The sequence below is a fragment of the Typopeltis vanoorti genome, chromosome 3 (genome assembly GCF_054136105.1).
Source record: "Typopeltis vanoorti isolate ZY-2024b chromosome 3, IOZ_Tvanoo_1.0, whole genome shotgun sequence".
In the NCBI taxonomy this organism is placed as follows: Eukaryota; Metazoa; Arthropoda; class Arachnida; order Uropygi; family Thelyphonidae; genus Typopeltis; species Typopeltis vanoorti.
The window spans coordinates 93185518-93202307 of NC_143551.1; the positions used below are offsets into that span (position 1 = coordinate 93185518).

Below are 16790 nucleotides of genomic sequence, written 5' to 3' on the forward strand. Positions count from 1 at the left end.
GAGAGCATCTTATACCTACTCTGATCAATAATCTTCCACACAACTTAAAACACCTAACCAGTTATCGAACACTAAAACGGGGAAGTGGTACCAGCACAATTAGCACAATGCACCCATACAACCGAAAAGGTCATATAAGATCATATAAGGAGTATAAAGGGAAAGCAAACGCATATAATGCACCGAAACACATAATTAAACAATAAATCCACTGGCTTCACAAAAGCTTCATCTAGCTTCGAAGAAGGTGGGAATATAACGCCACATTGTAGCCACATTGTAACACCCAGATCGCATTTTCTTTATTGATATCATCTAGAGAACATCCCTGTACTTTACCATTAATGATATTGTTTATTCTTATGAGAATGAGTCTTATCCCTGGTTATATGCACTTCACTCTCTTTGCGCATATTCACGATAATATAATTTTTGTCTTAGTCTACAACTATAAGTACTCTTTAGAACTAAACTTATTCTTTAATAGTTTATTAGCACCTAATTTAATTAGGTGCTAATAAACTATTAGATATATTATTATTAAGTAAATGTTAATTTACTTAATAATAATAATAATAATAATAATAATAAATTATTACTTCTAGTACTTCTATTGGTGATAGTATATATATTCATCTAAAATGTATTTTCTAATATATATCTGTTTTGTTCTAAACAGAAAGTACAATATATGATTGTATCAGTGTATATAGTCTGTATGAACGCATCATCATCATCATCATTATTATTATAGATTAAATAATGAAATGTGAAAAGTAAGAAATGAATCCATTCATCATTCCCTGCTGCTAACAAAAAAGAAACTGCAAATATAATTTGCGAAATAAAATGAATGCAAAATATGTAATTGTATGCGCATTCATGCTCATGCATATGTAAATACTATGAATAAATATTTAGCTAGTTAAAAATGTTATTATATACATTTATAAAGAAAATGGATATACTAAATATCTTAGTGAGCAAAAAATATTTTAATAGTGTATATATAAATATATAAATATGTATATCATTATTCCATATGCATGATGATGATAATTATTATTACGAGGGTGGGGGAACTGGAAAATTCTGGTAAACACCTGGAACACAAAATTATATTAAGCAACTGATATAACCACAAGAAACAACACACTAGTAGCAGAGTTATGAGGGTAACTTTTGTTCTTATATTCTTATATCCTTATCTGTTCTTTCTTGTGATTATGTATATGAGGAATTGAGTAAACTTGATGTCAGTAAGTCTGTAAGACTTGAAGAAATGTTCCAGAGAGTTAACAGCAGCTTTAACTTACCTCTTTAACATGAGTCTTAGATTGGTCAAAGTTCCAAAGGAGTGGAAAAAGGGCTAAATTATTCTGCTTTATTCAGTGAGGACCAGGATTCAGAAGTGAGTTGACAGTAGCAAAATTCTCTTGGAATTTTGATGGACAGAATGGGTTTGCTAAAGGAAAATCATGTTTTTGTAATATGCTTACATAATTATAAGGGGACAAATGCATTGGAGGAAGAGGATGCATACACAGTAGTATATTTAGAGTTTGAGTAGGTCTTTGATCAATTGCTACATGATAAGCTGGTAATTAAATTGGAACAGGGGTCTAACAGATAAGCTTAAGTGGTGACTTATTTTGACTTATTATTAATGGTAGTAACAACATCTAACAAACTATTTTATCAAAAGATGTTTTGTCCTCTTCTTCTTGGCTTCCCGTATTAAGCAATTGTTTGCCTGTAACATTTTTCAAGGGTTTAAAAAGTCTTCTGCCCATCTTTTCCTGGGTCTCCCTCCTGATCGGTGTCCTTTTGGTTTATATTTCCAGGCAGTATTTGACCATCTGTCTTCATACATTCATTCTTTCTACATTTTTCCAGTTCTTTCTATAGGTTGGAATGGCTTCTGTTATGTTAATTCTGGATAATTGTTTTCTTATTTCTTCATTTCTTATCTTGTCTATTCTTTTATATCCTGCGAGCAGTCTTAAGAACTTTATTTCTGCAGCTTCCACTTATCTTTTATCTCGTTCTCCTCATTTCCATTTCACTGCCATATTTCAGAATTGGTTTGGCTATTGCTTTATATAGTTTTATTTGGATTGTTCTACACATCTGTTTACTGAAGTGTTTGTTCAAAGTTCCAGTGACTGCTAGAAATTTTTCCTTTTTTATATGCAATGTCTGGTTGCCTGCCTGGTTGGGCAAGTAGTTAGCGTATCCGCTCTCCAGCCAAAAGGCTGTAGGTTCAAATCCCACTGTGGGCTTGGATGTTTGTGAATATCTGTGAAAATACCAGTGGTAGGGGTAAGTGGCATTGGTGTAGTTGCTGTTCATTTTAGTGAGTGGAGACAGAGCTGTAGAGTAGGTGTCCTCCCTCGATGAGTCCTTGGACCCCCTTGAGGTGTCACATAATAATAATAATAATAATAATAATAATAATAATAATATCAGTTGCTTTAATAACGTTTTTGTTCTAGGTGTTTATCAGAACTTTCCAGACTCCCCCATCCCTCGTATCATGGTATTATGCATGTACTCTATGTCAATGTATGTACTTGTGTACATGTATACATTGTAAATAGTATGTATGAACAATAAAATTTTTGATTGATTGAAAAAAAATATTATAGGCATTTTCATATAATATATAATATGAAATTATGAAACAAGAGAGATGGGAGTCAGTAGACTGACCTCCGACGCCAATTATATATAAAGAAAGTTATTGCCATAATAATAATAAAACTGATCACATATCATATGAAAATCATGAGATCTTTAATTGTGTTTTAATTTAATCTGTTTACTGAGACAATATCTCCTTCTTTCGGAAGGAAACCAAAGTTTATAAAATTTTGTACAAGCCACAATTATAGAGAATTTTTCGAAATTTGATTTTGGTACTAATCAACTAATTGGTAACAGCTATTATTATTAGTTTCAGAATAGAAACGTTTCGTTTGTTTTCAAAATTTTAGTTTAACAACGATATGTTGCTTAATCAATTTGCAGCTTAAACGAAAAAGAAAAAAAAAAAAATCCTATATAGGTTATTCCAGCTGCTATAATCGTATAGCAGCTGGAAGAACGACGGGCCATTGTGTCTTCGATGGGAAAAGATTTGAATTCGATTCTCGTCATGAAGAGCGGTTTATGATTATTATATAGGCTTTTTTAACTGAAGGTGGGATAGACTAAAACTAGTACCTTTGGTAAATTCATAGCTAAACGCCTTTTATATTGTGATAATTTCGAAAATTGGTAAAATATCTTGCCATCGACTTACAAACAAATTGGCGAAATAACCCATTCAATTAACAGAGAGGGAAAAATATTATTAGTGAGCTGTAGATGCGGTGTGTGTTGTGTGGGCAATGAGTTGTATGGCATGGAGTGCCTTTCTCCGATGAGCCCTTGGAGGTGTTACGTAAAAATAATAATAATCTTCCACTCCCACTGTTCTAATTTAGTCCGATTCTCATTTATCTTTCGATAACTCGTAACACTTTAGAGTGTTTGATGCATTTCATCCGATGTGACACTATTCCCCGCTTATTGGAGGCCTGAAGCGGTTTGAAAGGTCTCTCTAGAAAGAGTTTCCGGATTAGGTAAAAAAAAAAAAAAATAGAAAGAAAAAAATACACATTATTATTATTATTATTATTATTATTATTATTATTATTATTATTATTATTATTATTCGTGACACCTCCAAGGAGTCCGAAGACTCATCGCGGGAGGACACCTACTATACAACTTTCTCCACCACTACACTGAACCTCTACTACCAATCATCTCCAACAACGCCATCTACCGCCCACCACCACACCTAGTATTTTTTTTATCTGTAAATTGCGTGTGTTCTGAATAGTCGATTTGTCTGTATGCGGGATGAAAACCCCGAGTTTCCGTGAGAAAAAAACCTGCTACTTCCGATGAGATCAGCTAACTCACCTTCGATTGAAAAAGTCCATATGAAGATTCCTCCCGTCATGACGAGAATCGAACTTAGGCCTATTCCAATCGAAGGGCGCAATTGTTCGTACATTGCGCCCTTCGATTGGAATAGGGCTAAGTTCGATTGTGTTACATTGTGTCGTACATTGTGCTTAAAAAAAAAAAAAAAAAAAAGAGAGAGGAGAACCCTTAACTCAGTAATGCACTATAGGTATTCAACCTTTCGTATGTGGGATGATATAAAAAAAATCAAGTGCATAACCAACAGATCGAAAGATAACCCACTAACACGCTTGTGATTACTTTCATCGTTCAGCCGGATGAAATACCAAACTTCTGCCACCCTCGAAGTTGCATATTAGGTAAAATAAAAAAATAAAATATAAAATAAAATAAAAAAAGTAAAAAATACGCAAAATTATAAAATAAAATGAAATGAGAGAAAAATTCTTAGCTCACTAATGCACTTTAGTTTACAAAATATCGAAAATCTCAGTGGAAGACTGTGGGATAAAAGGCATTCACTTCAGTATGGAAATCATGTGTTTTTAACATTCTACGCATAAACTATGAAAGCACAGCCAAAATAGCTGATACTCCCATACAGCTCTTTTGCACCTTAAGTGCCGCTTGTAGAAAAATATCAGGTATCACACTTGTGAGTCCAAACAAATATTCGCTGCACTTGCCATGACTTTGGTAAGAACACTTGACAAAGCGTTGAAAGAATTCTATGTTATTTAACACACGTAATTAAACGAGACAGAAGAATAATTAAAACTGCACATTTTTGTCTCATTTAATTACGTGTGTTAAATAACATAGAATTCTTTCAACGCTTTATCAAGTGTTCTTACCACAGTCATGGCAAGTGCAGCGAATATTTGTTTGTATTCACAAGCACTGTCAGTGCCAGGTTATTTTGCGCCGTAGGCAAAGTTTACAAGTGCGTCCCTTATTTTACAAGTTGGATATTTTTTAAAATGAAATTTTAAATATAAATTTTTTTAATTAATTTGAAAATTCTCTGTTATAATTCATTTGCAAAAAAAAGTTATCAAATACCGAAATTTAATATTTTAAAATGTTAATTTAAAATATTTATCTTAACTGAATTTTAAATAGCGGTAAGTTCAATTCATTTAGGTAAGGAACAAAAAAGAACCAAGAGTTAAATAGTAAAATAGTGTGATGTTTGAGGGATAAGGAAAAAGAATCGATACCTAAATCATATATCACTATTTAAGTTTGATATTTTAGTAACGTATGAATAAAGCATAGCTTGACGTTTTGCGCCTCTTCATGGCTTGTGCCCTAAGCAGTTGCCTAGTTTGCCTAAATTGTAACACAGGCCCTGTTCACAAGTGTGATACCTGATATTTTTCTACAAGCCACACTTAAGGAGTCATGAGTGGCATGAGAGTCTTCAGAGTGTCATGAATACGATCCCGTCAATTTCCAATCTGTGTGTGTGTGTGTGTGTGTGTGTGTGTGTGTGTGTGTGTGTGTGTGTGTGTGTGTGTGTGTGTGTGTGTGTGTGTGTGTGTGTGCTAAAAACAAACTCGTGTTTCTGACCAAATATGATTATGGGTTTTGTATCGCAGCCTAGATGGATCATGATAAGACCAAATTTCTAAACATTTTAATGCGTGCGTGCATACATTTTATGTATGCACGCACACCCGCACGCACGCACGCACGCACGCACGCACGCACGCACGCACGCACGCACACACACACACACACACACACACACACACACACACACACACACACACACACACACACACACACACACACACACACACACACACACACACACACACACACACACACACCTATGACAAACCTCTCTTAAAAAACACCACTACAAGGATACAAACACACCATGTCCAAATCCAAATCCAACCCTACTTGCAAAAAAATAAATAAAGTTAAACTGTGTAAAAGCAGTTGTAGCCTTCCAAGCATGTATCTACAAACAGTAAAATCAACACCTGGCATGCGACAATTATAGAAACATAACCACGAAACTATCGCCATCTATTATCTTCCTCAGATAAGCTCTGCAAAGCTTCGAGGAAGAAATCATAAATGCCTCCTAAAGAAACAAAAAATCATTATTATTATTAGCCTAAATGAGATGTTAATTTACGAATGAGTAGGCAAAATAATAATTATATTTAAAACCATTCTATATAAGCAACAATCGTACAAACACATACCGTCAGAATCTGAGGTGTGCCCAGTAATTTTATATATATATATATATATATATATATATATATATATATATATATATATATATATATATATATATATATATATATATATATATATATATGTTCCACCATAATTGACAAGACATGCTCTCAAGAAGAGTATTTTAAGTTTTGTTGTAGATAAAGTGTACGTCTTAAATGTATATATTTTTCGAGATCTACTTCATCTTAATCGTTATAATATATATAGGATGACTGATCTGGAAAATATACCAACAAAGTTAATATACCATTAACACTAATATACACATCACAAATCACCAGCATCCAATGCCTACATCCTATTCATAAACAGTAACAACAACAAAAATAGTGAAGGCTAATCCCACTCTCTTCATAAAAGCTAACCCAAGCTTCGAAGTAGGTGTGATTAAACTGCCTCACTCATCCACACGTAATCCTCATACTCAAAAACTGCAAATTATGTTACAAAACAGTCAGTATGGTGTATAATAATAACGAAGATACAGATATTAAAAAAAAGTACACGAATTTGTATCCAAAGAAAAAATACTGAAAAATACAGTATAATGTACAGAGCATCAAGTGTAATATTCATTAATTGTAAATATGTAAATACTCTGTACGATGAAAATAGAAAAACCTGTTATTTTATACATAATGTGTAAACATGCAAAAAAATATCTGTAATAATCATATGTATGTAATTTATCTGAGACATTATCATATTATTATTATTATTATTATTATTATTATTATTATTATTATTATTATTATTATTATTATTATTATTATTATTATTATTCAAAAATTCCGTGTAATCTTCATTGTTATATTAGAAGAACACATGTTGTAAATATATATGCAAAAAAGTATTATTACCAAAATTTTAATTGAAATGCAATGTAGAAAATGAATCACATATGCAGCACTCATTGCTGAATTTTGTAAAAATTACAAGCTGGAATATCATTAAAGACGATTATTGTAATTGTGTAAAACAGATTTCAGAAATCAATGTAATTTTTATAATCTTTAAATTTTGTAATTTCTCTAATTTATAATGTAATTATTACATCTATGCAAACAAAATAAAGTGTTTAAAAATATATTATTATCAAAAGACCAAGCGGCTATAGTTAAAGAAAGATAAAAATGGTATGATGTGCGCTACGAAGGCACTTCAGCAGAAACAGACGACAGCATAAGTAAAGGGGATAAAAATCAATTATTGTTTTTCAGCCAGTATGGGACACTCTAAGATCGAAAACTACGATCTAAACGTTTCATGCCGATGAACTGTCGGCGGATCCAACATAAAGACGACAGCATAGTTAATAAAGTATGGAAAATGCTCGCTTCGACAAGAGCTCACAATTTTTAGGTACCTGGATGACACGTGAGCACTGCATTACTTGCATTACCTAAATGAGATGTTAATTTACGAATGACTAGGCTAAATAATAATTATATTTAAAACCACTCTATATAAGCAACAATCGCGATTTGCATATTTATTAGAAACGCAATATTTCCCCATTTAAAGAATGTTGATCATATCAGGAAAGACATACCTTCAGAATCTGAAGTGTGCCCAGTAATTTTTTTTTATATATGTTCCACCATAATTGACAAGATATGCTCTTAAGAAAAATATTTTAAATTTTGTTGTAGATAAAGTGTACGTCTTAAATCTATATATTTTTCGAGATCTACTTCATCTTAACCGTTACAATATATATAGGATGACTCATGCAGAATGTATCTTGTTACTTGCACAGTTGTTTCTCACCAGATGACTTTGGCATACGTGGGACCAGTAAATGTCTGCGGTAATATGAGGCACCGATTATTGTTTTTGACCTTTAGGCAACCTGTAGTGAGTAACTGGAAAGTTGCAAACTGACAGACAGAATGCTGCTGGGTTGTATCAGATATCGCCATTTAGATCACGACTTGCTGCAGATGTGTAGGAGGAACAAAAGCTCAAAGATAAGAAAGCTGCACAAGTAGTAGTAGGGAATGCATAAATAAATTGTAATTATAGAAATTACTTTAGTTTCAAAATAATTTGTTCCAAGTTAGTAAAGATTTTTTAAAAATTTATTTTATTGATGTAGGTAGAAATACATTCGCAATGAAACACCAGTTCCTTATCTCGAAGTTGCAGCCTCGTGTTGTGCTGATTTAAAAATTCGCAAATTTCCCTGTTCAGAGTAAACTTAGAGTACGTGACGATGCAACGCAGTAGTCGATCATCGGCTGCTGATCGAAAGTCCTTCGTTCATTCCTAAGTACCTTCATCAGAATTCTCTCTAGAGAAGGGTATCTGGATGGTCTAACCCGTGTCGCATCACGACATCATTGCATGACAGGTTTACAACCCCTCGTGAGTAAGATTCACATAAAAAGTAAGCGAGTCAACTCCATCATGTGACAATAAAGCCTAATATATCTGATAGGCGATGTTATCTTCTGGTGAGTTTTTTCAATTAAGGAGTCAAAACTTGGACCTTCGTGGTCTGAAGCCCTTCAGTTTAGTATGACTAACGACCTGTCATTTTTTGGTATGAAGCTAAGTGGAATATATAATTCGATTAATTGATCATCGGATATTTTCCGAAGAGTTTTGATGATCACTGATTAGGAAATAATGTTTAGAGGATAATCTTCAAACAGCCAGATTGTTAAGAGCATGGTAACACAGTTGGGTGTTAGAATCCTTGTTGTTTAAATATTCGTAAGACTGTAGCCTTCGAAGTTTTATATTTATGTACCTTCCGAAGAAAACATAAAATACATTTACAGACTTTCAATATAATTTTCATTCTGCCTCAGCACTATTAATGCTTTATCAACTTTTAGGTAAGTTGTATTGTCGTCTCCACAAATCTTTTTGTTGATGTGTTTGATAAGTCTTCAACAGAAACCTCATCAATGGCAATGAAGCGTTCCGCTGCAATGTGGTTCTCTCAACTCAGGGGTTAGACTGAAGTCCGGAGGGCTCATGTCAGACTGTATAGGGGAGATGTGAGGAAGAACTTGCCACCCATACTTTTATACTTTTTCTAGTATGGGTGGCATCCAACCTGCAACCTAAAGCAGATTCTTTCTCCATTTTGAAGACATTTCTTCTGCTGAAATAATAACGTCAGAAACATGAAAGCACATTTTTGCTCAGAGTATGGCTTACAACTTGCGTGAAGAAGAAAGATATTACATCATCCCAATGGCCGAAAAGAATGTGCAGTGTGCAGAAATTTTGAATCATCCTCGTATATTTAAAAATGCGATAAATAATGATAATGATGAATGAAGAAACCTTGACTCACCTGAGATTTAAAGATGATATGGTGATATTTTTTGATGAAATGAAGACACTGAGACAAATGCTGACAAAACGTTGGTTTAAAAGTTAACAAAGACAAAATCAAAATCATATTAAATTCGTGTTTATCTAAGAAAAATTTAAGTTAGATGCTCGAAATATAGAAAAAATAAAATCATTTTGAGTACTTCAGACAAATTATCAACATAGAATAATCAATAAAAAAAGATATTGCAAACTGGTGATATTTTTTGATGAAATGAAGACACTGAGACAAATGCTAGACAAAACGTTGGTTTAAAAGTTAACAAAGACAAAATTTAAAGATGATATGGTTGAGGGGTATTTGGTAGGCTCAGAGAAAACCTTGGAAGGAAGACATAATGCTTAGCTTAAAATGAAACTCCTCCTCCTCCTCATCATCATCATGAAATTTCCGATAAGTATTTTCATGAGTGTACAGGAAGAAAACATCTAGCATGGGAATACCACTAGTCTCTTAAAACCCCAAAGACAAAACGAATACCCAAATGGATACACATGAAACAAATGTAAAGGATGCGATCGAAGCTACTTTGAGATGATAAGATGAACTTAACGAAATTCTTGGGTCACATGATAAGAGTATTAGCAGAAGATAGAAAATTATGGAAATAAAGTAACCTTCATAGAGCAGTGGACTGAGAATAATAGATAAAGGAGTTGAGTTGGGATGTTTTAAATCATTATGGTGCAACTAAGGCTAGTGTATTATGTCAGTTAACTGTGTGTATGCTTTTATCATTTGCCTATTTTGTGGGCTAAAAACTCATGTTTCCAAGAAACAGACTAAAGAGAGGCTTACTCACTTCCGTTGAAATGTTCTTATAAAGGATTTTCACATCCTAGATGAAATTGGAAACTGGGTCTTAAAGAAAATTATGATTTTAAATCCTTTAAACTTCATAATAATCCTAAAATTATAAATACAACGTAACTGTGAATTAGAATGGATAAGGAAAGAGAAGAAAAGAAGGGGAAGGTTGTTGGTAACGGATACATTTCAGTAATACAACATGAATCTTACTTTTCGTCTATTATAACTTCTAGTTAAAATCTTTTAACTCTTTAAGTTATTATTTTAACTTTGGAGACTAACATTTTGCCGTCTAGAATGCGCCTTTATCAGATCTTTTCAGTTTAAGGTTAGTTAGCCGATTTCATGTACTGCTGGGAGGTTTTCTCACGGAAACTAGGATTTTCATTCTTAAAAACATGTAAGTCAGTCAAGAATACAGGCAGTTAACAGACATAATATACACTGGTTTCATACTCCTAGTTGTTCTGGCTTTAATCAAAAAAAAAAAAAAAAAGAAGAAGAATAAAACGACAGCTAAAAATATAGAAATACACTTTTGTATGCAGATCTAAATGTTATCATAGGTGAGAAGAGCAAATGTATTGTGTTGGGAGAACAGGAGTTGAAACAAGATAAGACTGTATTTTAGTTTTAATGAATTTGACTAGATTATCAATGCCATATATACTGGCATGAATAAGTATACAGGGTGTTCGGGATAAATTTGACAGTTTCGTAAGGAAAAAGAAAATCTTCTTTGTATCTATTAAATTTAATGAATTGACAAAAAAACATTACAGGCAGAGTTAATTACAATACTATCAACAAGATTTACTCAAAATAACCACCATTAGCATCGATCACAGCTTCAATTCTGCTTCGGAACCTCGAACAAGCTGATGCTACAGTCTCCCTGGGAAGGGCCGCAAAAACTGTTTTAATTTTATCCATTAACTGGGCTTTTGTATTACTGGAAGTGCGATTGGTGTCTTTTTCAACTGCGCCCCATACAAAATAATCCATGGGGTTAAGGTCTGGGGAGTTTGGAGGCCAAACATTTGGACTGGTGAAGTCGTAGAAATTTTCAGACAACCATTTTTGACTTTTCCCAGAGGTGTGGCAAGGGGCCGAATCCTGCTGCCATACATACGGCCTACCATTGCCTACCCTTGTTATCCAGGGCTTGACTACAGTTAGCAACTCCACGAACAAAGCCCGAATTCCAATGCCAGGGTTCTTCAACACCTGTTCCTGCAGATTTGCGAGGAATTCTGCTGTACGAACGCAATCAGATCGTCTGCTAGGGATCTTTCTTCTTGCTACATCCTCGTAGTCACCATTGCAAGTCTCTAGTTCATGCCTGATTGTTTTTACTGTATTCAGGGAGCATTGGGCAGCAGTCGTAATATCCTTATTTTGATGGCGGGCACGAATCATCATGATACAAGTTATTCTCTTCCATGATTCAAGTGGGTTCCAGCTATCCATCCTTTCTGACATCTTGTATATGAATGAAGAAGGGTCCAAACTTTTAAATGAAGAGAAGTGTGTGTTAATACATGTAACTTACGGAAAAATATAATTAATTATAAATATGTCAAATTTATCCCGAACACCCTGTATATGACATCGACTATATATGTTCTTGAAATTTTGATAATTTTAGTACTACAAAATTTGCTAAAGGAGGGGGAAAGAAATTGAGTACTATTATCAATAAAACTATGGTTAAGATTTAGACGTATGGAGGAACAATCAATGTATAGGGAACAGAAACAAAACAGACTCTTATATGGGTTCCAGGCATGCTATCATATTCGATAGCATACCCGGAATCCACACAAGATCCAATATCCAATCACATACTGGAAATATTAGGAATGACAGAATAGCTTCAGATTTTACCGAACGTATTCATGATTCATGTTCAGAGGCGAATGATCTCGGTAAGATCTGTGGATTGAGAATAGTATAATTCATACTAGTGATTTAACTCGATGTTAGGCTTCCAGGCGACGATGAAATTGGTCGCTATGGGCTTTATTATTTTGAAAAGATTGAAGTGAGAGCAATCCACAGTAATAGTATCACTGATAGTTTCACTTAAAAAGAGAATGTAACAAGATCAAAGTGTACTTTTAGGATATTATCATTTTTATATTTTGACTTATACTTGGCGAATCTCCTGCAATATCCTATAAATAGGTTTTTCTTGCTTCTCTAAGAGTGACAGCTTTGCCCATCCGAGGCCACTATGCCACGGATATGCGCTTAACTGGCGGCATTAGAAGTGAATAATTAACCTTATTACATGGATTATAAAGTGTAGCTTATTTGTCGCCTAACTGGCTGTCATGGCTTCTGATGGCGTATCGCAATCAACCCAAGAAAAAGCTCTGCAGTACTTTTCACCAGACGTAAAGCAGAACCGAATACAAGCATACATTTGTTTGGTAAAATCATCCCTTGGCACAATTCTACCAAATATCTGGGAGTTCATCTTGATAGACGTCTAAATTTGAAGTCACATATGTGTCGCCACTTAAGCAAGTCAGACCATAGCACAGCTATATCCACTTTTGAATAGGAACAGCTTCCTAAGCATAAGCAACAAAATTCTCCTCTACAAATCAGTGATCAGACCACAACTGACTTACGCCTCTCTAACCTGGGGTCACTCAGCTAAAAGCAACATTAACAGACCACAGACAATCCAGAATAAATGCCTAAGAATGGCATTTAATGCCCCGTGGTTCATAAGAAACATCAAGTTACACCAAGAAGCCAATCTTCCAGATATCAAGACCTACGTGATAGGCATTGCAGAGAAATTCTTCACAATCACACAGATAATCACCCAAATCAGCTAATTCGACAGGCGGCAGACTACAAACCCTCAGATCGTTTCAAACATAAAAAAAAAACCGAAATCCTCCATCGCAAGAGAAAGCTGATACAGCCTCAATGCTCACAATGAGCGGGTAAATTACCCACAATAATCCCATCACCCACAAACTAAAATCAAATGAAGGGATGAAGAGTCAAGGACTCAGTCCATCAACCAATTAAGCTCAAAGTTCATTAGTGATTTTCAATCAAGGGGAAGTAAAATCGAACATTTGGGATTTGTGGAAATGCCATTCATAATGCAAATAATTCATCAACATTAGGCTAATTTGTTATTGCAATAAAACTAGAAAGGTTTAATCCTCAGAACAAACGGGACAACTTCCCTAGTAATTTTCTCTAATTGTTATGTATGGGGACTATCGAGAAGAAAGTTTTGCACAGAAACCCTAAGTATTTAAAGAGATCCTAATCAAAAAACAAGATAGGCGTTTATAGTTCATAGGTATGCTCATAGAGCATCCTATAAATAGTCGCCTTTACATACCTACTTCATGTATTACTTACCATCATGTATTATATACATACCTCATATATGTAACGAAACGAAACATCACGAACGAAAATTTTAATATTGAGCAAGTTTACATAACTTATAGAATTCAAACCCTCAGAAACAAATAAATTGTGTGTGTGTGTGTGTGTGTGTGAAAATAATTTTACTCTAGGAAAGAAGTGCTTTACAATTGTACCCTAATTAATTGTTAATGATCGTTGGTTTCGTTTCGTTTCGCATTTTTGAAAGCAAATGAGTTGAAAAGCCCATGAGTTGCATAATGTCCACACATGATCAATATTATCATTATTCCGAATGCAACAGTGTTCATATTTTAAGTGGTCTTATTTTAATAATTATTTTGAATCCTTTTATTTAGGTTGTGATATTTTTTATATTGCTTGTAATGTCATGCTATAGAGAGCATGAGGCCAATGTTCCAAATTTTGTTTCTGCTTATATGATACCGCGTGTTGATTCATATTTCAATTTTACACGTGCTGTCAGTATGTAACTAATACTCTCAATTTCAATGTAACAATTTCGAGATTTCGTTATCCTGCTATTCTTTAAAGAAAATAAGACAAAAATTATGTTTGTGTTGCATTCTTTCACCGTGAGAAAACGTTATATTATGAGGCAAAATTGTACTTTGAACCGATGAGATCCGGGCTTTTATTTCGGTTAAGGCTATCTGTCTAACTATGCTTCCACATACCTTCACGTGGCGGTCAGTTTAAAATCCCCCAAGCTGACCATGTTGCCATGTTACTAGGACTAGCAAATGCAATATGACACCATGTTATCACAGCGTACCATGCGCAAGTTCGTGCCTTAGCTGGGCTAACTGAGATGGCCAGTTGTGTACGAATTCCACCGGACGTGAGCGCACACCCTCTCCACTGTAGCACGCTGTAACAGGTGCACGCTCGTAAATGGAAATATAGAAGCTAAGCAGACGAAGCAGAAAGAACGTTCTTTATGAAGAATGGATCAAAGTTTTCAAAAACCGCTCATTCCAAAGGTAAACACTCGGTTAATAATTCTAACGAGTTGTGTATCTACTTTATTTGCATAAAATTAATTTAATTAACATCTCCGAAGATGAAGGTTGTAATTTGTGCGCTTTTGTCTTTTCTGTTAAAAATGAAGTTATTTTAACTTATATTATATCGCAAAAAGGAGACAGGAATAAAGTTTGAGAGAGAGAGAAAAAAAAAGGCACTTTCGCTTTGATTTGGAATTCTAAACAGTATAGAGTAGAAGGTAGGATTGTGTCCCTTCATAATCTGTGATATTACATTCCATTGCAAGCTTTTCATTGAAAATGTGACATTGCTCAACTAATGGAAAGTTTTAAACGCCGTCCGTGTTATCATCGTGAATTAAATATCAATTTATGATTCACAGTGGTAAAGCAGTCGTTTTTGAAGTATACTGAATTCGATAAACTATGGCAAGAATAATGTTACCAAGAAGAATTTTGCTGCATATACTTCCAGGAGTTATATTAATAGGTAAGCAAAGCCTTTTACCTATTTGTAATACCAATTTTGCAATGAATAAATAAATATAGCATCACATCGCTATGGGATAATATTTAATGTGCAATAATGATTCAAATTGTGTGTTACTATTAGCATATATCTAGTTCTTATCCTTTAAAAATTGTCTTTTGTATGTCATAATGTTTATTTATTTATTTTATTTTGATAGCTATGATATCTAGTCTGATTGCATTTGGCAGTTTCAGCAACTAGTTGATTAATGACAGTATATTGATTCTTAGCTTTTGCATACGTGTTAGGCTTAATGAAATTTGTGTTAGGTATTGGACATATCAAGCGTATAAGGCCAAGCATGAACTTCATAGCCTTAGATGTAGGTTGTTATACGGTGATGGCTTCCTTGCCCCCCCCCCCCCCCCCATAAGGGAGTTTTATTGGATAACACTAATCAGTATCGTTTATATAGCAAAATATTATTATTATTATTAAAGGGAACCTCCATGAGTCTGTAGGCTTATTGCGAGAGATAAACACGCTATATAAAGTATGTATATTAAATATGCATGCTTATATCAGGTAAATATCAGGTTGAGCTGGATAAAGGAAACCCTTACTGAGTGATACTGCTGGACTTTGCAAAGGCATTTGACAGGATTCCACACGGAACTCTGTTGCATAAATTAGAACAAATGGGTATGGATCCGAAGCTGGCGATTTGGATTAGAGGTGGCTGGTGAATAGATATCAAAGAGTGGTTTATGGAGGAGCTGAGTCCAGGAGAAGGCAGGTGACTAGTGGTGTATCTCAGGGCTCAGTGCTTGGTCTTCTATTGTTTAATTCGTACATCAGTGATATTGGGGATAGTTTGAAAGGAAATATCCACTTGTTTGCTGATGATGCAAAATTAGGAAGAGCGATAGTCAATTCAGATGATGTAGATATCTTGCAGGATGACCTAAATAGGCTGACTGTATGGATCAAGGTAAATGGCTGTCAATTTAACGTAGCTAAGTGTAATGTGATGCACTTCGGGAGGGTGAGATCACATGCTGTTTACTATATTGATGGAACTGAACTGCAAGAAGTTGACGAGGCAAGAGACTTGGGAGTTATTGTGGACAGAGAACTTAAATTTAAAGGGCATAAAAAAGTTTGCCAATACATCACATCGAATTACATGGTTGTTGAAGAACACACTAACAAGCAGGGATAAGGAAGTTATTGTTTCACTTTATAAAGCATTAATAAGGCCGCATTTGGACTATTGCGCACAGATCTGGTCACCTGCATTTCTTGGTGAAGAAGAAATGGTGGAGAGGATTCAGAAGCGAGTTACAAAAATTGTTGCGGGTCTGTGGGATGTTCCCTACGAGGATAGATTGAAGATCTGTGGGCTCCAAAAACTAGCTGATAGTCGTAGGAGAGGAGATATGATAGAGGCATATAAATTATTAAAGGGATTTTATAGGATTGATACCGATGACATTTTCAAGAC

At 34.4% G+C, this 16790-nt stretch overlaps 1 protein-coding gene across 3 annotated transcripts in view; it reads left to right on the forward strand.

Annotated features, from left to right (window-relative positions):
* LOC150108390 (uncharacterized) overlaps positions 1–16790 on the forward strand; it is a 192679-nt gene that overhangs the window by 25521 nt on the left and 150368 nt on the right. The window contains exon 1 of one of the 3 annotated variants that reach the window (XM_090415796.1): positions 14680–15304. The exons of 1 other annotated variant lie outside the window; for it this stretch is intronic. In XM_090415796.1, the coding sequence (XP_090271922.1) occupies positions 15241–15304 (64 nt within the window). In that variant the 5' untranslated portion in view covers positions 14680–15240. Of the gene's footprint in view, positions 1–14679; positions 15305–16790 lie in introns of those variants that run through there. One more of the 3 variants, XM_090415797.1, reaches the window with a different exon arrangement.